The sequence below is a fragment of the Entelurus aequoreus genome, linkage group LG01 (assembly GCF_033978785.1).
Source record: "Entelurus aequoreus isolate RoL-2023_Sb linkage group LG01, RoL_Eaeq_v1.1, whole genome shotgun sequence".
Classification (NCBI taxonomy): domain Eukaryota; kingdom Metazoa; phylum Chordata; class Actinopteri; order Syngnathiformes; family Syngnathidae; genus Entelurus; species Entelurus aequoreus.
Window position 1 is genome coordinate 47,366,595 of NC_084731.1, and position 27,657 is coordinate 47,394,251.

The window sequence follows — 27,657 nt, forward strand, 5'->3', positions numbered from 1 at the left end:
GCTAAGCACATAATAGCACACAAGCTATACATACATAATAAGTGTCCTTAAGTGAACGATATTGCAGTCTAAAGCAGCACATGTGTCAATATAAACAAGTACCAAATAATTATAGTTGCATATTACTTACACATACAAAGTCTTCAAGGCAGAAGCGTAATAGAAAATGTAATTATTGTGACCACCAGGTGTCACAACAACAACAAAATACCACTCCATTTCAACTTAGGGACAGCATAAATATATTCCAGATGTTTAATAATAAATAGGTTAGTGTTTTTCATACCTACCATTATTTTCTGTTTGATTAATTTCACTTGATCAAACCTTTTCTAACATTCCACCCTATAAGATAATAAAAGTATGTATGATTCCGTCTGATATTGTATTGATCAATGTCAGTATCGTACCAGAAGTGAAAATGTTGTATCGGGACACCTCCAGGATATATTAATACTGTTAAGCAATATATTATTCGTCAATTAATCATTATTCATGGGATTGACGTGGCTCGTTGTCCATAGTAGTAACCGGTTAATTAACAATAATGCATGAATGATCTGCAGTTAAATATCAAATACATGAATATTGCTGTTTGTATTAATCCGGCCTGTCAATTGATCAAATGTTTTAATCAGATTCATCACATTTTGGAATTTGGATTAATCATGATTGATTGGTGATGATGACTTGCTTGCACCGTTAAAACTTTCTTAAGAAAATAACCCAATATTTGTACACAAATGCAATTGTATTGTCAGAATGTCATCCAGGAATGTTTTTAAACTTTTAACTGGAATGGCATGTTATTTATTTGCACAAAAATTGGTGACATTTTTATCTGAAGTCCTTTCAGGCTGCAGTTTGGAGTGACATTTGCCAGCGAGCACACTAGTCAGAGTCTCCCCTCACATATTTGTACGGACATATGTTTTCATCTAAACACTGACCGAATAGCGGTTAAAGCAGGGGTGTCAAAGTCAAAGCCCGTGGGCTAAATGCGGCCCGCCAATGAAGTATCTATGGCCCCCGGGATAATATTTGATTAGTATTAGAACTGCTGCTGTTTTGCACGCACCAATGCTCCATCAGTGTTGGCGCTAGGAATTTTCAAAATGGGACCTCATCAAGTCATAAAAATGGGGTCCCACAGTAAATTTTTGGGGTCCCACTTTTTTGTAACCGTTTTGAAAACAAATGATAAATGTATGCATTATCCTGTTATATCTCACATTCTATATTGTGTTTTGAAAAAAGGTTGTCATAAACGTTACTTAATTTAAAAAAATAATACAAATATGCATATGTAAATGTATTCAGTTATAAACATTCGTTCACTTTCTTCTTTCCGTCATGGATCTAAACTTTACCGCTGCCGGTATTTTTTTCTATATTTTTATTGTAATATTTTCAGAACTTGTTTGTTCTATTTTTGGCCAAAGTAAGACAAAGAAAACAATCTGAAGTTGTCTTTATTTTTTAGTTTTAATGCCATGACTTTAATAGTCCTGCCCGCGTGGTCACAGATTTTCCTCCATGAGGCCCCTGAGCTAAAATGAATTTGACACCCAAGGTTAAACATCATGTACGGTAAAAAAATAAATAATTACATGATTAATCTAAGTGTGTACATGATTAATTTGATCATTTTTTTGTGATTAATCATGAGTTAACTATTACATTTTGACAGCTTTAGAATGAATATACTATTTACACAGTACATCTGCAGCCTTTGCCCATTGTGTTTGTGCCATCCGCAATTGCATAGTGTTTGGCGTCCTCTAATGGAGGTTGTAAGCATGACATGTTAAATTGTTAATTTTGCTCTGTAATTATGGGCAACAGATATATAATTGAATTATTATCTATAAACTTAAATATGCAGTTTTGGCTATCAGGCTGTGGGGTCCAATAAAAACCGACTTGGCTCAAGTAGAGTTACCAGAACAAGATAATTTATTGCAGATTAAAATAAGCTGATGTTGTGAATAGATACACATGCAAACAAGCAGAGAGCATTGCATTTATAGGCTGGTGTGTTTACAGGAATATCAACAATGACGTTTTATTGAATGAAAAGACTTTGCAAATGCACAAGTGAAACCATATGGTCACACGTAAAAAAGGAGAAAATCTTCTTCTAGGGGGAGAGGGGTCAAAGGTCAAATCTACCCTCCGTCTGATGTGTGTGGAAGTGGGTGGTGATGGTGTGTGTGACTGTGCGTGGAGTGGCTATCTGGGCTGGGGGGAGGCGGGCGGGACTGAGCCTCCATGAGGGTGTCGGGTAAAGATGGCGTCTCCAGGCTGTTGTCTGCATACAACTCCATGGTCGCGCCATCCTGGACACTTTCCTTACTGCACGACTGGCAGCTGCAGTGGAAGATCCGCTCTACCAGCTTGTCCACGCGGGGAGTCTCGTTGTTACCTGGGCAGTCCAGAGTCACCTGTGTGAACACACACACACACACACACGCACACACACACAGGCACGCACTGAATGTACATTTAAACTAGTACACTATTAAAACACACCCATGTCAACACAAACTTTATCTATGAAATTAATACATATATGGCAGAGTGTTGATACAACTTTTTCACAGCCAATGCGATACTTATATTGCAGCCTTGTACCGATATCAGCACTAATAATACAAACTTTGGACTTATTTTGTGGTGTGCAATGTTGGACAAGTTCTGATGAAGTGATCTGTTGTTGTACTGACGTGGGCTCTGCATGCTGGATAGAAAATAAGTTATTGTTTCGTTGTCATATCTTGTTTTCTCACACTTGTGAGTCTTATTGGCAAGCATATGCATTCTTTTTATTCCATTTCCGATGTGTGTTGCTGTAGTCAGGAAGTAGTCTTTGTCATTCAGTTTTTTTTTTCTTACAAAGTGCTTATGCTTTAAAGGCCTACTGAAACCCACTACTACCGACCACGCAGTCTGATAGTTTATACATCAATGATGAAATCTTAACATTGCAACACATGCCAATACGGCCGGGTTAACTTATAAAGTGACATTTAAAACTTCCCGGGAAATATCCGGCTGAAACGTCGCGGTATGATGACGTATGCGTGTGACGAAGTCAGAGTAACGGAAGTTATGGTACCCGTAGAATCCTATACAAAAAGCTCTGTTTTCATTTCATAATTCCACAGTATTCTGGACATCTTTTGCAATTTGTTTAATGAACAATGAAGGCTGCAAAGAAGACAGTTGTAGGTGGGATCGGTGTATTAGCAGCGGACTACAGCAACACAACCAGGAGGACTTTGTTGGAGCGCTAGCCGCGCTAGCCGCGCTAGCCGCCGACCTCACCTTGACTTCCTACGTCTCCGGGCCGCCAAACGCATCGGGTGAAGTCCTTCGTCCTTCTGCCGATCGCTGTAACGCAGGTGAGCACGGGTGTTGATGAGTAGATGAGGGCTGGCTGGCGTAGGTGGAGAGCTAATGTTTTTAGCATAGCTCTGTGAGGTCCCGTTGCTAAGTTGCTAAGTTAGCTTCAATGGCGTCGTTAGCACAGCATTGTTAACCTTCGCCAGCCTGGAAAGCATTAACCGTGTATTTACATGTCCACGGTTTAATAGTATTGTTGATTTTCTATCTATCCTTCCAGTCAGGGGTTTATTTTTGTGTTTCTATATGCAGTTAAAGCACGATGCTATCACGTTAGCTTGTAGCTAAAGCATTTCGCCGAGGTATTGTCGTGGAGATAAAAGGCACTGAATGTCCATTTCGCGTTCTCGACTCTCATTTTCAAGAGGATATAGTATCCGAGAGGTGGTTTAAAATAGAAATCCGTGATCCACAATAAAAAAAGGAGAGTGTGGAATCCAATGAGCCAGCTTGTACCTAAGTTACGGTCAGAGCGAAAAAAGATACGTCCATCACTGTCTCTCAAGTCCTTCACTGTAACGTTCCTCATCTACGAATCTTTCATCCTCTCTCAAATTAATGGGGTAATCATCACTTTCTCGGTCCGAATCCCTCTCGCTCCATTGTAAACAATGGGGAATTGTGAGGAATACTAGCTCCTGTGACGTCACGCTACTTCCGGTACAGGCAAGGCTTTTTTTTTATCAGCGAGCAAAAGTTGCGAACTTTATCGTCGATTTTCTCTACTAAATCCTTTCAGCAAAAATATGGCAATATCGCGAAATGATCAAGTATGACACATAGAATGGATCTGCTATTCCCGTTTAAATTTAAAAAAATCATTTCAGTAGGCCTTTAAAGGCCTACTGAAACCCACTACTACCGACCACGCAGTCTGATAGTTTATATATCAATGATGAAATCTTAACATTATAACACATGCCAATACGGCCGGGTTAACTTATAAAGTGACATTTTAAATTTGCCGCTAAACTTCCGGTTCGAAACGCCTCTGAGGATGACGTATGCGCGTGACGTAGACCGGCGAACACGGGTATGCCTTCCACATTGAAGCCAGTACGAAAAAGCTCTGTTTTCATTTCATAATTCCACAGTATTCTGGACATCTGTGTTCGTGAATCTGTTTCAATCATGTTCATTGCATTATGAAGAAGGAAGCTGAGCAAGCAAAGAAGAAAGTTGTCGGTGCGAAATGGACGTATTTTTCGAACGTAGTCAGCCACAACAGTACACAGCCGGCGCTTCTTTGTTTACATTCCCGAAAGATGCAGTCAAGATGGAAGAACTCGGATAACAGAGACTCTAACCAGGAGGACTTTTGACTTCGATACACAGACGCCTGTAGAGAACTGGGACAACACAGACTCTTACCAGGATTACTTTGATTTGGATGACAAAGACGCAGACGTGCTACTGTGAGTATGCAGCTTTGGCTTCTAAACATTTGATCGCTTGACCGTATGTGCGCAACTGTTTTTTGCGTATGTACGTAACTTTTTAAAAATATATAAGCTTTATGAACCTTGGGTTAGGTGAACGGTCTTTTGGGCTGAGTGATTGTGTGTGTTGATCAGGTGTTTGAATTGTATTGGCGTGTTCTATGGAGCTAGGAGCTAGCATAGGAGCTAGGAGCTAGCATAACACGTACCGTACCGTACGTGCGCGTCACGTACGTAACTTTTTAAAAATATATAAGCTTTATGAACCTTGGGTTAGGTGAACGGTCTTTTGGGCTGAGTGATTGTGTGTGTTGATCAGGTGTTTGAATTGTATTGGCGTGTTCTATGGAGCTAGGAGCTAGCAGAGGAGCTAGAAGCTAGCATAACAAACACGCAGGTGTTTTTATGCAGGATTAATTTGTGGCATGTTAAATATAAGCCTGGTTGTGTTGTGGCTAATAGAGTATATATATGTCTTGTGTTTATTTACTGTTGTAGTCATTCACAGCTGAATATCAGGTCACCCCCGGCTCTCACAGCATCTTCCCTATCTGAATAGCTTCAACTCCCCACTAGTCCTTCACTTGCACTTTACTCATCCACAAATCTTTCATCCTCGCTCAAATTAATGGGGAAATTGTCGCTTTCTCTGTCCGAATCTCTCTCACTTCATGCGGCCATCATTGTAAACAATAGGGAACTTTGCGTATATGTTCAACTGACTACGTCACGCTACTTCCGGTAGGGGCAAGCCTTTTTTTTATCAGATACCAAAAGTTGCAATCTTTATCGTCGTTGTTCTATACTAAATCCTTTCAGCAAAAATATGGCAATATCGCGAAATGATCAAGTATGACACATAGAATAGATCTGCTATCCCCGTTTAAATAAAAAAAATTCATTTCAGTAGGCCTGTAAGTATTGTTCTAATTACACACCAGCTGATTGGTTGTAAGGTGCATCTTAGGTATAGTTTTAATGACCAAATGTGGAGGTGTTGGAGAGCCCATGTTAAATACTAATGCTAATTTGTAGCCCGTAAATTGTCATCGAGCTAAGACAAATTGTCATCGAGCTAGAACATTTGTTTTAATGTGTTTATTTTATGATGGTATGTGGCAGAGAAGTTACTGTAATTTAAAAAATATATATAATTTAATTTCTATTATAACGAAACATAAATGTAATTGTCTTCATTTAGTTGGGTATTTTTTTCAAACCTAATTAAATTAATATATGTTTTAAAAAAAAATTCCAACATAACTTTGTATCCTAATTTAAAAGTATATTTTTAAACTAAAAATATTTTATATTTATATTTTGGAATATAGCATATGGCAACGACAGTGAAACCTGGAGAGGTGTGATTGGGAAGAATGGCCGCCCGGATCTGAACCCGAGTGGTGTTTTGTTATTGGACTTTTGTGCTCGTCACAGATTGTCCATAACGAACACCATGTTCAAGCATAAGGGTGTCCATATGTGCACTTGGCACCAGGACACCCTAGGCCGCAGTTCCATGATCGACTTTGTAGTTGTGTCATCGGATTTGCGGCCTCATGTTTTGGACACTCGGGTGAAGAGAGGGGCGGAGCTTTCTACCGATCACCACCTGGTGGTGAGTTGGCTGCGATGGTGGGGGAGGATGCCGGACAGACCTGGCAGGCCCAAACGCATTGTGAGGGTCTGCTGGGAACGTCTGGCAGAGTCTCCTGTCAGAGAGTTTCAATTCCCACCTCCGGAAGAACTTTGAACATGTCACGAGGGAGGTGCTTGACATTGAGTCCGAGTGGACCATGTTCGGCACCTCTATTGTCGAGGCGGCTGATTGGAGCTGTGGCCGCAAGGTAGTTGGTGCCTGTCGTGGCGGTAATTCTAGAACCCGTTGGTGGACACCGGCGGTGAGGGATGCCGTCAAGCTGAAGAAGGAGTCCTATCGGGTTCTTTTGGCTCATGGGACTCCGGAGGCAGCAGACAGGTACCGACAGGCCAAGCGGTGTGCGGCTTCAGCGGTCGCGGAGGCAAAAACTCGGACATGGGAGGAGTTTGGCGAGGCCATGGAAAACGACTTCCGGACGGCTTCGAAGCGATTCTGGACCACCATCCGCCGCCTCAGGAAGGGGAAGCAGTGCACTGTCAACACCGTGTATGGTGCGGATGGTGTTCTGCTGACCTCGACTGCGGATGTTGTGGATCGGTGGAAGGAATACTTCGAAGACCTCCTCAATCCCACCGACACGTCTTCCTATGAGGAAGCAGTGCCTGGGGAATCTGTGGTGGGCTCTCCTATTTCTGGGGCTGAGGTTGCTGAGGTAGTTAAAAAGCTCCTCGGTGGCAAGGCCCCGGGGGTGGATGAGATCCGCCCGGAGTTCCTTAAGGCTCTGGATGCTGTGGGGCTGTCTTGGTTGACAAGACTCTGCAGCATCGCGTGGACATCGGGGGCGGTACCTCTGGATTGGCAGACCGGGGTGGTGGTTCCTCTCTTTAAGAAGGGGAACCGGAGGGTGTGTTCCAACTATCGTGGGATCACACTCCTCAGCCTTCCCGGTAAGGTCTATTCGAGTGTACTGGAGAGGAGGCTACGCCGGATAGTCGAACCTCGGATTCAGGAGGAACAGTGTGGTTTTCGTTCTGGTCGTGGAACTGTGGACCAGCTCTATACTCTCGGCAGGGTCCTTGAGGGTGCATGGGAGTTTGCCCAACCAGTCTACATGTGCTTTGTGGACTTGGAGAAGGCATTCGACCGTGTCCCTCGGGAGGTCCTGTGGGGAGTGCTCAGAGAGTGTGGGGTATCGGACTGTCTGATTGTGGCTGTCCGCTCCCTGTACGATCAGTGCCAGAGCTTGGTCCGCATTGCCGGCAGTAAGTCGGACACGTTTCCAGTGAGGGTTGGACTCCGCCAAGGCTGCCCTTTGTCACGGATTCTGTTCATAACTTTTATGGACAGAATTTCTAGGCGCAGTCAAGGCGTTGAGGGGATCCGGTTTGGTGGCTGCTAAATTAGGTCTCTGCTTTTTGCAGATAATGTGGTCCTGATGGCTTCATCTGGCCAGGATCTTCAGCTCTCACTGGATCGGTTCGCAGCCGAGTGTGAAGCGACTGGGATGAGAATCAGCACCTCCAAGTCCGAGTCCATGGTTCTTGCCCGGAAAAGGGTGGAGTGCCATCTCCGGGTTGGGGAGGAGACCCTGCCCCAAGTGGAGGAGTTCAAGTACCTAGGAGTCTTGTTCACGAGTGAGGGAAAAGTGGATCGTGAGATCGACAGGCGGATCGGTGCGGCGTCTTCAGTAATGCGGACGCTGTATCGGTTCGTTGTGGTGAAGAAGGAGCTGAGCCGGAAGGCAAAGCTCTCAATTTACCGGTTGATCTACGTTCCCATCCTCACCTATGGTCATGAGCTTTGGGTCATGACCGAAAAGACAAGATCACGGGTACAGGCGGCCGAAATGAGTTTCCTTCGCCGGGTGGCGGGGCTCTCCCTTAGAGATAGGGTGAGAAGCTCTGCCATCCGGGGGGAGCTCAAAGTAAAGCCACTGCTCCTCCACATCGAGAGGAGCAAGATGAGGTGGTTCGGGCATCTGGTCAGGATGCCACCCGAACGCCTCCCTCGGGAGGTTTTTAGGGCACGTCCAACCGGTAGGAGGCCACGGGGAAGACCCAGGACACGTTGGGAAGACTATGTCTCCCGGCTGGCCTGGGAACGCCTCGGGATCCCCCGGGAGGAGCTGGACGAAGTGGCTGGGGAGAGGGAAGTCTGGGCTTCCCTGCTTAGGCTGCTGCCCCCGCGACCCGACCTCGGATAAGCGGAAGAAGATGGATGGATGGAATATAGCATATATAATACATTTTTTTAAAATGTTCATACAAAATTTTAAAAAAGTTTCTTCCCTTATTTTTTACACTAAATTGCATATCCAACCTAAATTAGCATTGAGCTAGCGCATTTGTTTTAAAGCATTTCTTTGATTGTTGTAAGTTATTCTATTTTTTAAACTAAATACAATACAACGTAATAAAACTTAATAATTTAATTTCTATAGTAATGAAACAAATGTAATATCTTTATTCGTAATTTTTGTTCACCTAATTTAATTAGTCTATGTTGTAGATTTTTTCTGACATAACTTTTGATCCTAATTCAAAAATATACAAACGTGTATTATTTTTAACTAAAATATATTTTATATTTTTAAAAGCATCATACTCATTACATATATATATATATATATGTATGTGTAGGAAAAAATCACAAGACTACTTCATCTCTTTTTCCCACACATACATATATTGCGCTCTACCACGGTATCGAGCACTATTTTTTGGATAATCTAATTAAGACATATATATATATATATATATATATATATATATATATATATATATATATATATATATATATATATATATATATATATATATATATATATATATATATATATATATGTATATATATATATTCATAATATAAATATTAATTATATGTGTGCACGTGTGTGTGTCTGTGGGTGTGTGTGTGTGTATGTGTGTCTCTGTGTGTGTGTGTGTGTGTGTGTGTGTGTGTGTGTGTGTGTGTGTGTCCTAACATAGCTTCTTTCCTTAATGTTGACTCTGTACAGTGAAATTGTATTGCATAACCAAAGAAAATTAGCTTCAAGCTTGCGCAAATGTTTTAAAAGCATTTATTTTATGTTGAAATGTCACAGAGAAGTTATTGTGTTTTTGAAAACATTCAATAGTTTAATTTCTACACAAATGAAACAAATGTAATGTTTTTTGTTGTTGTTTTTTTTAACCTAATTTAAAAAAAAAAAAAAAAAATTCTTAACACAACTTTTTATCTTAATTTAAAAATATCTTTATTTAAAAATATTTAATATTTATTCTTTTAAATCACAATACGAAAGTCAAGAGTAGTCCTGAGTTCAATCCCGGGCTCGGGATCTTTCTGTGTGGAGTTTGCATGTTCTCCCCGTGACTGCGTGGGTTCCCTCCGGGTACTCCGGCTTCCTCCCACCTCCAAAGACATGCACCTGGGGATAGGTTGATTGGCAACACTAAATTGGCCCTAGTGTGTGAATGTGAATGTGAATGTTGTCTGTCTATCTGTGTTGGCCCTGCGATGAGGTGGCGACTTGTCCAGGGTGTACCCCGCCTTCCGCCCGACTGCAGCTGAGATAGGCTCCAGCACCCCCGCGACCACAAACGGGACAAGTGGTAGAAAATGGATGGATGGAATACAATATATTTTTTTGTATTTTAAAACAATATTTTAAAGTTAAATTCTAACAGAGCTTTTTACCTTAATTTTTGCACTGTACAGTGAAATTGTATGGCATCAACCTTTAAAGCATTTCTTTTATGTTAGAAAGTCACATAAAAGTTATCTAATGTCATATAAGTTACATTAACATATGTCATGTGTGTTCAGTTTTAAAGTGTTTTGAAGACAATACTCTTAAAAGGCTTTCAATTCGAGACAACCTGTATGAACAGACATCCTAAACTTGTATTAAGTAAAGTATTACTATAAGCTATTTTTCAATCATCTGAAATAACAATAATAATAATAAGGTCCCACAATAATGTATTGGAAATGCTGCATTTTAAGATGTGTAGTGAAGGCTGCTTTTCTTGACATTGTGTGAGAACTTTTTGCAGCAAGGGTCACATACCAAAAAATGGAAGGACGAGGGCCATTTTGATTGAAAAAAACATCCACATCTCAGCCATATGTGACAGAGAAGATGATATCTGACAATACATCATAAACAATGAATTCATCTTTTTATTACAATATGCCCAAAGCCCCAAAAAAAAGAAAGCGGCCTGCGGGGCCACACTTTGAACGGCCTTTCTTTATCTGGAGCCTCAAAAGACTTTTTCCCCTAGAATATTTGGTGTGGAGCCATTCCTCGGTATAAATTCCTATCAAGTGGGAGATGTTGCACAAGCTAAGCGGGAGCTCCAGACCTCACACAACGTCGCCTTCGCTGTTTGCATTGAAAGCGATCAGTCAGCACTTTCATCGGGATCGAGCTGCTTCCAGTCGTATCCTCTTTCATGAGAACTGACTTTGTTATTTCCAGCCACAGTTAAAGTCATGCAACAATAATCATAACTACCAACATAAACATCCATTTGAGGCTAATTAAAAGTGAGTTGGGCTTGGATTCTCTGTCACATGCACACACACACACACACACACACACACACACACACACACACACACACACGCACACGCACACGCCCCCGCACACGCACACGCACACACATTCTTGTATTTGTTACCTTCTGGATACCTCCGAAAAATGCCTACCTCCTTAGGACCACCTTTTGTAGATATATAAAGATGTGTATTTACAACATTAATAATATATGCATACTATGCAAATGTTGTGAAAAATGAGTTGGAATTTCACAAGAAAAACGTAGAATTTTGGGAGTATTATAATAAAAGTCGTAATTTTACTCAACGCAAGTCAAAATGTTACAAGAATAACTGAACATTTGTGCAATATCATGATAAAAGTTGGAATTTTACTCAATAACAGTCGCAATTTTACAAGAAAAGCTTAAAATGTTGGCAATTTTATGAAAAGAGTCGTAATTTTACTGGACAATAGTCAAAATTTTATAAGAAAACTTAACAATTTGGGCAATATTATAATAATAATCTGAATTTTACTTGGCAAAATTATGACAAAAGTCAGAATTTTATATGACAAATGTCACCATTTTGCATTAAAAAGTAATAATTTTACATAAAAAAGTAATCATTTTACATAAAAAAGTAATCATTTTACAAGAAAATATTACAATATTACAGAAACAGAAAGAATATGAGAAATTGTTCCCAATTTTATAAGAAAAAAGTCGACACATTGTGAGAAAAAGACTGCTTTTAATGAATGTATTTGTTTTTTGCTTTTTTATTTACTTCAAGTTATTACAGTATGTCTTTATATACATATTTATTAATTTTTTTTAATTAAGTTTGGCCAAAGGGGGCGCATTTCAATTTCTTACACACACTTGTTATTTCATATGTTGACCAGAGGAGGAGCACTTTTAAAATTGACACAGAGTCAATGTGAAGAATCCCTCCTTTTTGGGACCACCCTAATTTTGATAGATTTCACTACCAGGGGTGCAAATGAAATCTCTATGTTTTGTTTTTTGTAATGTGCTTAAGGCCGATGACAAACGATTCACAAAACACAGATGGTCCCTGTGCCGCACTTTGGGCAACCCAGCTGTAGAAGCTAACTGAAAACAACAGAGTGCTCTTGTCACATAAAGGATCTTTAACGAGCATTTTTGAAGTAGGTTCCTAAAAAGAGCAGAGCGCTCCTCTCATAATGATAGTCATACGTGACGCGGGTTGTTTAGCGTCAGCACCGGAAGTCCTAAAATCAGCTGTTCACCTGGCGGGTTTTTTCAGGCATGAATAGGGAAGTCGTTCTTTAGCTACCGTCTTGTTTTATCATATATTGCTGCATTTGGACCTGTCAATGTTTACTTTTGTATGCACATCAAATCAACAAGAAATCCTGACTTTGGAGCAATGTTCACGGACTCCAGTATTTGGCTCTCTATTAGATGCAATGGTTTTCCGTATTGGGACCATGACTTCGGTCCTAACTTGTTCACCGGTCCTCATATGGAAGGTACTTTTCCTTGTTGATGTCTCAAGAAGGGTAGAAATACAAGAACACACACACACACACACACACACACACACACACACACACACACACACACACACACACAAGGAGCAAAGTGACTTCTCTATCAGGTAACAGCTGCAATGTTTTCCACTGAGACACGACTACAGGTGACCAGTACATACAAACATGGCCGCCCTGCCCTCCTCCCCACAAGGCCAGCGAACATGAGGACGAGTTTAAAAAGGTAACATTCCCAGCAGGAAGCAGAGGAACTGCAGGGCCCACCTATTAACGTCACAGCCGAGCATTTTGGTGTGCCAGCAGTAAAAAGCACGCTGGCTATGTGAGCTGACTTTGAACGTGCAATAACTCTTACCACTTCCCACTGAGTCTGGGCGGGCATGCAGGAGTCACAGTGCACCAGGGACTCCGTGGACTGGGGGAACGTGTTGGGGACGCTGTAGCTGAAACACTGGCCCAGACAGGCTCTGCAAGGAGACAGACCACGTTGTCATTTTCTTTACTTAAATTTTCCCCTTGTGTTTTATACATAATAGATGATTTCATTTCTAGAAATAATGAAACATATATTTAATATACAGTACATCATTTATTTTTTAAACATCATTTAATGAGTTTGTTTTAGAAGTGTTTTCTTTCAACCTTATACATGTATACATATAGATATATTTTTTTTAAATTAAAAACCTTTTATATTTATATTTTTAGATATATGTATTATTTTGTCAATAAAAAGTTCTAACAGAGTTCTTACCTGCCTATTTAATTAAATTCCTTTATTAGATGTTTTATTTAAAAGTAATCATTTTCTAACAGAGCTTCTTATCTTCATTTTTAAACTGTACAGTGAAATTGTCAATATAAGGCATTGTATCCTGTTTTTGAAATTAAAAACATAAATGTAATGTTTTTATTTAGTTAATAGTTTAACCTAATGTACTTACTTTATGTGTTATATTTTTTTCCAATATATTTTTTATCTTTAATTTTGAAATGAAACCAAAATAATAATTGTCTTACAAACCTTCTTGCATTAATGTTTTCACTGTGCAGTGAAACAACATAGACACTTATTTCTATTCTTGAAAATAACAACATTAATTTCACATCATTTTAGTTAATACTATTATATTTGTACATGAATTAATTAGTTTTATATTTTAAGATATTTTCTTTTTTCATCATTATTATTAGTGCTACTCATTTAATTGTTGTTTTATGGCTGTAAGAGTTGCTTACCTTATTTTGTTGCACTGTGCAGTGAAATGATTGCACTGTACAGTGACATTAATTGTCAATATAGGCAGTCAATTCTATTCTTGAAAATAAAAACATGAATTTTTATTTATTTTTCTTAATCAATACTATTATAAGTCATATTTATATTTTTACATTACCGAATTAGGTTTATTTTAAATATTTGTAATTTCTTTATCATTATTATTATTACTATTACAATTATTATTATTATTATTATATGGCTCTAAGAGTTGCTTACCTTATTTTGTTGCATTGTGCAGTTCAATTATTGCACTGTACACTGAAATCAATTATATTTTTGATATCAAAATCATGAACTTTATATTTTTTTAAATTGGATAATATTTTACATACATTTATTAGGTTTATTTTCATTTTATTTTGTATTTGTTATTATTCTCTGACTCTAAGAGTTGTTTCCCTCATTTTGTTACACTGTGCAAATAAATCTATTGTCAGTACATGCTATTCTAGTCCTGAAACTGAAAATAAACATTTTATTATTTCTTAAAGAAGTCATTGTTTTTAAATAATTTTGAAATTATTTCAGTATGTTTATTTTGTACATGTTTTAATGTATTTTCTAACATAACTACTTGCCTCATCGTGTTGCACTGTGTGGTAAAAATGCTGTCAATACATTTCATTGTATTCCTGAAAACTAGAAACATAAATTTGTATTTGTGTATTATGTTTAACTTTAATTTAACAAGTTTATTCTTCACTGTATATATTTTCTTTAACTATTATTTTATACATTTAACAAAGTTGCTTACCTAATTTTATTTCACTCTTACAGTCATATTAATTGTGAAATATAAGCATTTCATTTTATTTGTACTGTATACTTAGACTTAGACTTAGACAAACTTTATTGATCCATAAGGGAAAGTGTTCTGACACAGTAGCTCAGTTTCAAATGATGGAAAGGGTAGGGATGGGAAGGATAATGTAGGTATTATCCATCCATCCATTTTCTACTGTTTGTCCCTTTTGGGGCCACGGGGGGTGCTGGAGCCTATCTCAGCTGCATTCGGGCGGAAGGTATTAAGTAGACTAAAAATGTACCATAGTAGCAATGTAAAATATAACATATATGTAATATTTACATATTATATATACGGTATGTAATATATACTGATATATTATATTATATTATATTTTTATATAATATATACACTATATAACAAATCCCAATTACCATGTATATTACAGTATATGTAACAGCTGCAGCAAAAAAATAATAATAAACTCAAAATAATCCACTAAATCAAGGCAATGTGCATCATAATTAAGACCACGATTAAAAATAACCGCCACCTTGAACATTGAAAGCAAACACCAATTATCCAAAATAATCCAAGAAGTTGGAAAAAGTGCACTAATGCTTTGTTGTGTTATGGAGTGATGGCACGAGTAACAATGCTGAATCATGGCTGCGTGCAAAGAGCTCCGCTTTCATGGAGGACAAATAACCAACATAAACAACAGCTGAGTGGGCGGGACTGGCATTTGCTATTTGTTTTTTCATTGGCCGATGTCTCAGGTATGCTTGAGCCCTGTGAATTCTGCCTAGCAACAAGTGGCCGGTGAGGAGTCAAAAAACAATTCCATCCCACTTTTCTGCGTCAGCTCGACCTGTGACTCCCAACCACTGTGTCGTGGCACATATGTGGACCTTTTTTGGTCAATGAAAATACAGGAAATAACAATCTAGCGATAAAAAAGACACTTGTTTAATGACTTTGCTTTATTAATCAACATTATCTTACAATGAGCACAATAACTCCTTGTTTGATTGTTTGCGAACTAGCTTCCAACTTTCTCCTCTGTGTCACCAGGTCGATGATGTGTATGTGTGGAAATGGTCAATAGAAAACTTGAACTTGCTATAAGGAAGTGCTTTTATACTGTAGCCTCCTAGCAAACCTACACAGCAGAAAAGAGCACAGGGTCGTCAACTTAAACCACTGTCTCGCTCATATAGCGATCTACAGGAACCCAAGGCATGCTGGGAAGCCTGCACGCACACTTCCCCAACATGGGCTCAGTGCCCCATTGAAGCTCGAACCATCTGAAGTCCTTACAATTAACACAAGAAAAAGGTCAGTACTGTATTGCGATCGTCGTTTCTGGTTAAGTGACAGATTTGGGACGCTACATGCACTCTGTAAAAAAGTACAGTATTTTTGATTTTTCACAAATGTCAACATTTTGCCCCTGGCCATTATTCAGCCAATCATTGCACATAGACTTGTCTGTTTGCCTGCATATTGTTCTGTAGCACCGAGAACCCAAAATAAAAAGTCCACATGTTGGTGACTCAGTCTCTCTACTAAATAATTCACCATGGGGCCACAGAAAGTTGTGAGTGCCAGCACTTCAATGAGGAAGGTGAGAAACACTACTCAATTCTAGAAAGAACTCCTCGCAAAGTACGAGGGTGGCGTCCATGAGACTGGCACCTTCTCAATGCCAACAAAAGTCTTCAATTAAAGGTAAAATTAGGGATGGGTGCCTTTTACATTTCAATCGATACGCTACCAATTTCCGGTAGGTGGAAATCGATGGCGGTTTTCAATTTTCAGGTGTCCATTTGATTAAAAAAATGTAATTGTTTAATAACAAAACATTATTTTTCTTACATCAAACAGAGATCCAATAATGATAACTGTGCTGTACAGTTGTTATATATTGTTTTCTTACCCTTTTGAGTCTCATTTGTAAGTTTTATAAAGTAGACTTTGCTTGTAGTTGCAATTCCAAGATGTTAGATGGCAGTAGTGTACAGGCTACGGAGTGTTGCCTAGCCAGAAAGTAGTCTTTGGCATTGAAGAGAATCTAATTTTTTGTTGCACCCTACAGAGTGTTTATACTGTAGGTATCGTACTTATTACACACCAGCTATTTCATTGTAACATTCATTTTAGTTGTAGTTTTAATTACCAAATTTAGAGGTCGCCATGTAAAATCACATATGCTAATCAGTAGCATGTATATGGCATATTAGTGTCAAACTAGTGCATTTTGGAAAATACATTTGCGTGTTTTCTATCAGGCATACTTGCTTTGTTGGCAAGGAAAATTGCAACATTACCGAGAGGCAGTATGCCTGAGTCCCCTCTGAGTGCTTGTTTACCCGCCAGGCGTTCAAGGCGTCTGCAACCGGACGTGACGTGAAGTGATTTTATGTGAATCGGTACCCGGTAGTACTTACAAAATTCTGTCGGCCCCTATAAAAGTATGGAATTCAGTAGCCTTGGCATAAACACTCTATGCAGTTGTTTTGGGCCAGAACCACCAAAGGTGGGCCACATAATAATGGCCTGGGCTTTTGTAAATATTTAAATATTGTTTTCTTTCATTTGAATCCTTTAGTTATGAAATATTTCATAAAAGTACAGATGTAATAAATGTTGCTTTCAATGTTCAATAATAAGGTTGTTTGAGTCATATTGAGTTTGAGTCATATTGAGTTTGAGTTTATTTTGAGTTTGAGTTTATTTTTATTTGGAACATGCAAGCATACAACATGATACATCACAATTTCCAGTTTCTCTTTTCAACATGTTCGAAAAGGAGTAGGAAGAAGCAGAGCTTATTTAATCCTGCCCCTTTTCTTTTACATAACAGTTGTTAAAACCTTTGTTCACTTCCTGTTCTCAATTTATTCACAATATACTCCATAAGTAATCACAATACAAATAAATAAATAAATAAATATATAATACTCGGTGAGGTAAATTATATTTCAAAAGGTGAGATGAGTAAAATTATTTTGAAAATGAATGGATGGATGAAATAAATTCAGAATGTTTATCATGGTTCTTCTTCTTTGTACTTTGTAAACACTTTAAGTCTGAAGAGTTTCTTGAAGTGGATCATATTAGTACATTGTTTGATTGCTTTGCTTAATCCATTCCATAATTTAATTCCACATACTGATATACTGAAGGTCTTAAGTGTTGTACGTGCATACGAATGTTTTGAATTAAATTTTTCTCCTCTTTTTTTGAGAAGAAATGTTGTACATTCTTAGGTAGCAGGTTATAGTTTGCTTTGTGTATAATTTTAGCTGTTTGCAAATTGACTATGTCGTGGAATTTCAGTATCTTTGATTCAATAAATAAAGGGTTTGTATGTTCTCTATATCCAACATTATGTATTATTCTAACTGATCTTTTTTGTAACACCGTTAATGAATGAAGTGTACTTTTGTAGTTATTTCCCCATATTTCTACATAATAACTCAGATATGGTAACACTAGTGAGCAGTAGAGAATATGAAGTGATTTTTGGTCTAGAACATGTTTTGCTTTATTCACTATTAACGTGTTTCTTGCTACTTTATGTTGTATGCCTAGAAATCTGGTTTCATTTACTCTTTCAATTTCTATTCTGTCTATTTGTATTTGTGTTTGACTTTCTCTTCTACTGTTACCAAATAGCATTATTTTAGTTTTACTGAGATTCAAAGATAGTCTGTTTTTGTTAAACCATCTTTTTAATTTGTTCATTTCTTCTGTTATTATTTGTATTAGCTTCTGTGTATTCTCTCCTGAACAAAACGTTGTTGTTTCATACGCAAATAATACTAACGTTAAATCTTTTGTAACTTTACAAATGTCATTTATATAGCGATTGAATCATTTTGGTCCTAGTTATATTAGGAATGTGTAATCCCCATTAGATGCACAAATAATTATAACTATAATAACGATATAATATTATGATATCTGCATTAATCAGATAATTAAAAAACAACACTATCAAAGATGTTTCCATGTAAAATCTTGGAGACATTACAAGCTACATAGAAACATATTTTAAAAATGTTTAAAAAAAATAAAAATCTAGTTTCAACCAAAATAAGTTAATATTTTGTTTTTAGTGCATGTAAACATATGGAGTGTGTGTACGTGAGGATGTGGCATTAGCTTCATGGTGGGTGCCCTTCAGGAATCTAATAATAATAATAAGCAAATACTATGAAAAAGATCAAATATTTAGGGCCCCACCTGTCGCTACTCACCCCAAGATAAAAGTGATGTTAAAAGTTCATACTAGTCGTCATTTGTATGCATTTCACTTTGTTTTATGCATGTAAAACCATAATTATTCTCTATAAATGTGTTTAGTGTTCACATTATAATTGGATTTACACTACTTCATTACAGTATAGTACAGTACATAATATTCCGTCTACCTTTGGAACATATTGCCTGCAAACACCGAGGTACTTCTGTATGCAGTGTACACAGTAATGACGTGTATAATAGAAGTATTCCATTGGAGACAAAGCTATTACATATTTAGTACATTTAAGTCACGGAGAGAAAACACAATTCTAATTATTTGTGCATACTTTCATTTTTTTGCAATGATATCAATTCCTTAAAGCTGGAGATAATATTGTAGTTTTTCTGCATGTAGTAAATGGAAAACACATTAGAAATGTCTCCTCACTGACACGTTTTACTGCGGCATGACTTACTTGGAGAGACGCACACAAATGGATTTTCAGAGACACAAAAGTAAAGAAATAGTCGAGTTAGATTTTTTTCTGACCTGTTTTGAATGGAGCGAGCTTCACATCCCGTGTGCCCGACTATCTGCGTGATGTTCTTGGCCTCGCACCAGGCACTCTTGTCAGGAAACAGCGCCAGGCGGTTGATGTGTGCGAGCGGCGCCGCTTCGTAGACAGCGAACAGGGCGCAGCAAGTGAGAAGGCTCTGCCACATGACTGCACCTTAGAAAGGATCCCAGCAACACAAGCCAAAGTTATCTAACGGTGCACTTAGACAGAGATACGTGCATAATAGTTGATATTTGATCAAAAACACTTGTCATGTTGTACCGAGCAGCCTTATAATAAAGTTTTGGTTTTGTGGTTATCATCACACTTTTTCCTCTTTGCCATTTATGGTGGTGCTCTTTTAAGAAGTTAAGGCTTTGGATGGGGGTGTCCTAACATTTCCCAAAAACATTGTACAAATGGTTGGCTGGTTTGAAAAAATTAAAATAAAATATTTGGTGCTCAGAAAGTATATAAAAGAACTATTGAAGCACAGTGACTTTAAAAAAAACTGTAAGCATATGGTGCTCAAAAAGTATAGAGAAGAACTTTTGAAGCACATTATATAATATGAATAATATTTGATTGATCTTTGATTGATATTGAAGCACAGTGACTGTGAAGAAACTATATAAACATAGGGTGCTCCAAAGTGTAGAGAAGAACTATTGAAGTACAGCGACTGTTAAGATACGGTATAAGCATATTTTGCACACAAAGTACAAAGAAGAACCATTGAAGCACAGTGAGTGTTAACATAGAGTACAAGCATATGGTGCACACAAAGTACGAAGAAGAACTATTGAAGCACAGTGACTGATACCACTATTAAATGACGGCAGAAGGCAAGCTCCGCTTCTTCATGGGGCAAAATTGTTCAACATGTTCCAAATAAGTTATTAATTTATGTATTTATTTTTAAATTAATATTTTTTTAAACATGTCCTGTCCAGCCTCACGGACAAATAATATTGTTGATTTTTTGTTTATATATATATATATATATATTTTTTTTTAAATTATTTATAGGTCCAACAAAATAATACACAATAACACCATCCATCCATCCATCCATCCATCCATTTTCTACCGCTCGTCCCTTTCGGGGTCGCGGGGGGTGCTGGAGCCTATCTCAGCTGCATAATAATACAATTCCAATTCCAAAACTAAATATTTAGAATAGCAATCGACAGAGCAATTGAGAGAGGACACACAAACATGACACAAAGCAATCCAAAAGTAGTCAAACAAAAATGAATAGTATCAACAACAGTGTCAATATTAATAAGAGTTCCAACATAGCAGTGATTAGAAATCCCTCATTGACATTATCATCACAGCCATTTATAAAAAATAAAATAAAAACATTAAAAAATGTCCAGCCTCACAGGCAAATAATATTGTTGATTTTGATTTACTTAATAAAATAGAAGTGTGGAATACTTCTCTTGTTGCATTATTTGTGTAATCAGACTGATCTATTGATTGATCGATTGATTGATTGATTGATTGATTGAGTGAATGATCAGTGCCTGCTTACAGAATACTATTTTTTGTTTTCTATGTGTGTTTTTTTTGTTTATATTTTACTTTTTCCCCCATAACTCCTTGTTTTTTGGCCTGAATGTTTATTTGCAATTATCAAAAGAGCTTTTTAGAATAAGTCATGGAGTGGGCCCGTTTAAAAAAGCAAAAGTAGCCTAAGTGACAAATAGGTGACAAAAGAAAAAGTCATTTTCATAACTTTTTTTTTTTTTGCATTTTTAATCTCATTTTCCCCATAAACTACATCTATCTCACAACAAACTTGAAAAGTCCAACAGATTATTCACAATTAAAGTAAAGAGTGGATTTGGAGCAATCAAAGCTGCTTACACAGGTGGGCACTATGTTTGACATGTCAACTTAATGTGTATTATATTTATGCATGACAACATTTTGCTGTAAGGTGTGCTTGTTAAAATCATAGTTGTTTTTACAAATGATGAAAGATGTGAACAAGAGCATGTATTGTCTATGTGTTATGATGTAAAGGAGGGGTGGTTTTATTGTATAATAAGTATGTGTCAATGAAAGGGCATTTTATGACTTTTCTTCATTTGATTACATGCTATAGTATAATTGTATTGTTATAATTTTATTGCATGTTTTTTGTATCTCTTTAATTTAGGTGCCAGGTACTGCAGATGGAAATGAGCAGAACATATCTGTCTTTGAGCTTAATGTTTCTGTGCATCGTCCCTTCAAATAAAGACTAAACTAAACTTTTGTCAAAAGTCAGCATAAACAAATTGTATGTTTCTATACAGTGCGGAAAATGTCACTAATTTGCTTAAGAAAAAGTATTTTGTAATAGTCGAGGCCAAAACTATGATAACCCCAGGTGACAAACGCAAGGCCTGAGGGCCACATTTGGAACCCCACTTCATCTTATACGGCCCACAAAACGCCGGAAATGTCTCAATAACTTTTTTCCTCATTTGTGTTAAATGTGTAAAAAAACTTAATATTTTTGACGCAAAAAGCTTTTTCAAGCCTTTTTTCTGCTTGTCACCTTGCCTTCTGATTGCAAAGTATTTTTTTTCCATCAGTTTGTTGGCATACCCCTAGATAAAAGTGATGTTAAAAGTTCATACTAGCTGTCATTTGTATGTATTTTCAATGTGTTTTATGCACGTAAAACCACAATTATTCTCTATAAATGTGTTTTGTGTTCCCATTATAATTGGATTTACACTACTAAATTACAGTATAGTACACTACATAAGATTCTGTCTACTTTTGGAACATATTGCCTGCAAACACAGAGGTACTTCTGTATGCAGTGTACACAGTATTGACATGTATAATGGAAGTATTCCATTGGAGACAAAGCTATTACATATTTAGTACATTTAAGTCAGAGAGAGAAAACACAATTCTAATTGTTTGTTCATACTTTCATTTTTTTGCAATAATATAAATTCCTTAAATGTGGAGATAAAACTGTAGTTTTTCTCCGTGTAGTAAATGGAAAACACATTAGAAATGTCTCCTCACTGACAGGTTTTACTGCGGCATGACTTACATGACTAAGACGCACATAAATGGATTTTCAGAGACACAAAAGTAAAGAAATATGCCAAGAGGGATGTCACGTTATCGATGGGAAAATGCATTTTTAGACAATATGATTTGCCTGAGCGGCTAGGAGACACTGAGAGTTACAAGCGGTAAAAAATGGATTAGGAAGGACAGATTTAAAAAGAAAAAATACATTTACAAAAATTTAATTTTTAATTTTTTAAACTTGGGACTGTAGTTCGGGGACCCCTGTACTATATCTTATGTTAAAAGTCAGAATAAACCGATTTTTTGTTGCTATTTTATGCGGAAAATGTCACTAATTTGCTCAAGAAAAAGTATTTTGTGATAGTCGAGGCCAAAACTATAATAACCCCAGGTGACAAACGCAAGGCCTGAGGGCCACATTTGGAACGCCGCTTCATCTTATACGGCCCACAAAACGGCGGAAATGTCTCAATAACTTGTTTCCTCATTTGTGTCAAATGTGTAAAAAAATCTTGACTCAATATTTTTTGACGCAATAAGCTATTTCTAGCCTTTTTTCTGCTTGTCACCTTGCCTTCTGTTTGCAAAGTCATTTTTTCCATCAGTTTGTTGGCATACAATAATCAAATAATGTATTAATATCATGTGGCACATCCTGTTACAAGGGGCCCGATGATGAAAATGAGTTGGACACTCCTGTATTATATTCTATGAAGGAGAGGCTCACTTTAAAAAAAAAAAAAAGTTCTATTAAGTGTTTTAAACATGCTGTAAGCCACTAAAACCACTTAGGTAAATAATATGATAAAACAATGAAATATATAATTGCAATAGGCCATTACCGTTGTATGTTTTAGCCATTATGGATGTTTTATACACTGTAAACCCGTAAAAGTAAGCAGAACACAAAAAAAGTGATATTAAATATTTTTTGAATTCATAAACTCAAATATTTGAGTATATCGGATCGTAAATATTTGGAGTTTATATTAAATTATAATTGAATTAAACTTACCAATTAAGCCAACTCAAAAATGTTCTTCCTGGTGTTTGCTGCCTTAAGAGGAAGTGCACGCAAATGCTACAAAATAAAAGCAATTCCTCCGTGTGTGTGTGTGTGTGCGTGTATGTAATAATTTATATATACATACACACACAGAGTATAATAACAATACAAATCTATAATGCGATTGATTCATTCTTAATTCATTCTTGATTCGATTTAATGATTTGTTCTTTCAAAATAAGACAAAATTATGTTCAATCCACTGCGTTTTAAGTAACTGTGAGTTAATTGTTTTAAGTAGCAGTTACATAATCTGCAAACAAGTTAATATTAACCAAAAATAACAAGTTTATTAAACTTAAAAAGAAGAAAAATGTTACTCACACTCAACATTTTTAAGAAAGTACAACTTTTAACAACTTTTTAAGTTTACACTACTTACTATAATTATTTTGAGCATTTACAGTGTATGTTGGGGGACAAATGGCCCCAGGAGCCTTTGAACACTCGTTTTATGTGCAGCACGGTTCAAACTCCGAGTTTAGAATGTTATTTGCACAACATAATGGAGTTGATCGCCACATGAACAATAGAACATTTAAAATGATAATGTCTCCTTATGTGCGCAGCCATCTCCTCGAAGAAATAACTTGAACAAACTAATAAAAGCGATGACGCAACCACTTTAAAAACAAAGTAAGTCCACGCAGATCTTACCGTCGCTGCGCCTCCAAACTTGAACACTTTGTATTCCGAATTCGATTGAAAAAAATGCGTGTTTAAAAGGGAAATGAAGGAGCGTTGTCTAATCCATGGTGCTCCATCCGCGTGTCATCATCCACGCAGGCCGAGAGAGATTAAGGAGGATGAGGAGGAGATCTTCACAGCAGCTTCCATCAGGACAAATCCACGCAGCGACCCTCCCCTTCTTTGCTTTCTGCCACTTTCCGAACCTGAGCTTTTTACAAGTTTCACATCCAAAGGAGATCCTGCTGCGCACCAGCAGCTGGCTGGAAGGTCCGAAGAAAAAAAAAAGAAAAAAAATGGGGCGAGGCGAGACTGATCAGGTGATGATAACACGGATTACTCACACTTTTTTTTAAACACGCACACACACACATGCGCACGCACACGCACCCACACTTTTACGCACACGCACCGTTGAAATGAGCATAAATGAAGCATGCAGGGACTCTCCATTAGGGACACCTGAACAATACAACTAAAAAGCACTTCAATATTTTATGTACCGGTACTGAGTTTCTCTGGTGACTTCATTTGTAATATGTTATCTTGTCCTGGTAAAAATGTCAAATAAGGCAGAAAAATATTTGTCCTCGCCAAAAAAACATTGCTATGTGGAGTTTTGATTGATTGATTGAGAAGTGTATTGACATATTAAAGAATTGAATCCATGTAATGCTTTAAAAAGGCAAATGGATGGCACAAAGTGGTTAGAGTGTCTGCCCTGAGATTGGTAGGTCGTGAGTTTAAACCCCGGCCGAGTCATACCAAAGACTATAAAAATTGGACCCATTACCTCCCTGCTTGGCACTCAGCAACAAAGGTTGGAATTGGGGGTTGAATCACCAAAAAATGATTCCCGGGCGCGGCCACCGCTGCTGCTCACTGCTCCCCTCGCCTCCCAGGGGGTGATCAAGGGTGATGGGTCAAATGCAGATAATTTCGCCACACCTAGTGTGTATGTGACAATCATTGGTACTTTAACTTAACTTAAAAGCCAAAAGTCTTGTTTCCATTGTGGACCATTAAATATTCATCACATTTGATACATTCAATAATAAAATATATATAACCTGTAACATGTATATAAAAAATTACATTAAAAAAATCACATGTCAGGTGATTTGAAAAGCAATATATACAAACAATGGGGGGGGGGGGGTATATATATACACTATGTACATGACACTATGTACATGACTATGCACATGTTGACTCCAAGAGTGTGCAAAACAGAATGAGAAAACATATATACACCATAACCTCATATAAACCAGCTTGATGCTTCGAAGAGTTGCTGGGGATCAATTTAGGTTCAGATCAGGTAGAGGTTGAGCTGAGCCATGATTTTATGGCAGTTTTAAAATTTAGTTGGGAAGCTCGAATTTTAATGTCTGTTGGTAGTGCATTCCACTGTGTGGTGGCAAAATAGTAGAATGCATTTTTTCCCATGAGAGTCTTGAATTTGGGGGGGACAAGGTCTGAGGAACTCGTGTAGTACCTGTGAGCATCACTTACTCTGGGGAAATAGTTGGACAGGTACTTGGGGACAGTTTCTCTGAGTATTTTGAATACCAGGCACATTGCGATTTGTTTGTACTCTTTCCTCAACTCTAGTCGCAACTTTAATTTAACTCTTTTAGAACCTATTAGACTTAGACAAACTTTATTGATCCACAAGGGAAATTGTTCCATACAGTAGCTCAGTTACAAAGGATGGAAAGGATAATGCACACAAGGGCACAAAAAGGTATGGACTAAAAATGTAAATAAAATATAACATATGCAATATTTACATATTATATATACAGTATATAATATATACTGATATATTATATTATTATATTATATTTTTATATAATATATACAAACCCCGTTTCCATATGAGTTGGGAAATTGTGTTAGATGTAAATACAAACGGAATTATTTCCCATTCTTGCTTGATGTACAGCTTAAGTTGTTCAACAGTCCGGGGGTCTCTGTTGTGGTATTTTAGGCTTCATAATGCACCACACATTTTCAATGGGAGACAGGTCTGGACTACAGGCAGGCCAGTCTAGTACCCGCACTCTTTTACTATGAAGCCACGTTGATGTAACACGTGGCTTGGCATTGTCTTGCTGAAATAAGCAGGGGCATCCATGGTAACGTTGCTTGGATGGCAACATATGTTGCTCCAAAACCTGTATGTACCTTTCAGCATTAATGGCGCCTTCACAGATGTGTAAGTTACCCATGTCTTGGGCACTAATACACCCCCATACCATCACAGATGCTGGCTTTTCAACTTTGCACCTATAACAATCCGGATGGTTCTTTTCCTCTTTGGTCCGGAGGACACGACGTCCACAGTTTCCAAAAACAATTTGAAATGTGGACTCGTCAGACCACAGAACACTTTTCCACTTTGTATCAGTCCATCTTAGATGAGCTCAGGCCCAGCAAAGCTGACGGCGTTTCTGGGTGTTGTTGATAAACGGTTTTCGCCTTGCATAGGAGAGTTTTAACTTGCACTTACAGATGTAGCGACCAACTGTGGTTACTGACAGTGGGTTTCTGAAGTGTTCCTGAGCCCATGTGGTGATATCCTTTACACACTGATGTCGCTTGTTGATGCAGTACAGCCTGAGGGATCGAAGGTCACGGGCTTAGCTGCTTACGTGCAGTGATTTCTCCAGATTCTCTGAATCCTTTGATGATATTACGGACCGTAGATGGTGAAATCCCTAAATTCCTTGCAATAGCTGGTTGAGAAAGGTTTTTCTTATACTGTTCAACAATTTGCTCACGCATTTGTTGACAAAGTGGTGATCCTCGCCCCATCCTTGTTTGTGAATGACTGAGCATTTCATGGAATCTACTTTTATACCCAATCATGGCACCCACCTGTTCCCAATTTGCCTGTTCACCTGTGGGATGTTCCAAATAAGTGTTTGATGAGCATTCTTCAACTTTATCAGTATCTATTGCCACCTTTCCCAACTTCTTTGTCAAGTGTTGCTGGCATCAAATTCTAAAGTTAATGATTATTTGCAAAAAAAAAAACGTTTATCAGTTTGAACATCAAATATGTTGTCTTTGTAGCATATTCAACTGAATATGAGTTGAAAATGATTTGCAAATCATTGTATTCCGTTTATATATAAATCTAACACAATTTACCAACTCATATGGAAACAGGGTTTGTACAATAAATAACAGCCTAAAATCTTAATAGTGATATATATTGCAGCCTCCTGCGGTACCGTATCTCTATATGTTTTTCTGCATTTAAATATTAAATAACGGGTTACAAGGGCTTCTAATTTTATGCAGTAACATGAAAACATTTTGAGTTGTATAATTTTCTCAAAACTATTAATGTACAACAGATTGCTGACTTAAAAGTGGCTTTGCACAGTTGAGGAACATTAGCCGCTAGCAAGAATGTTGCATTATGTTGAAGATGTTCGCTTGTCGATGTCAAATTTGTGTCACACAGCTAGACTG

The 27,657-nt window shown here is 37.5% G+C and overlaps 1 protein-coding gene across 2 annotated transcripts; it reads right to left on the reverse strand.

Moving 5' to 3' along the window:
- Nucleotides 1–1,933: 1,933 nt before the first annotated feature.
- nbl1 (NBL1, DAN family BMP antagonist) lies at nt 1,934–24,440 on the reverse strand. Of its 2 annotated transcripts, none has more exons than XM_062022408.1 (4): nt 24,142–24,440; nt 19,361–19,535; nt 12,888–12,999; nt 1,934–2,444 (listed from the first exon to the last, which is right to left on the reverse strand). In XM_062022408.1, the coding sequence occupies exons 2-4, from the start codon at nt 19,531–19,533 to the stop codon at nt 2,169–2,171; spliced, it is 561 nt and encodes a 186-aa protein (XP_061878392.1). In that variant the 5' UTR covers nt 19,534–19,535; nt 24,142–24,440; the 3' UTR covers nt 1,934–2,168. The 2 variants fall into 2 exon arrangements, with proteins under 2 accessions (XP_061878392.1, XP_061878310.1); XM_062022326.1 differs by having other exon boundaries at nt 19,361–19,541.
- Between the last annotated feature and the right edge of the window lie 3,217 nt (nt 24,441–27,657).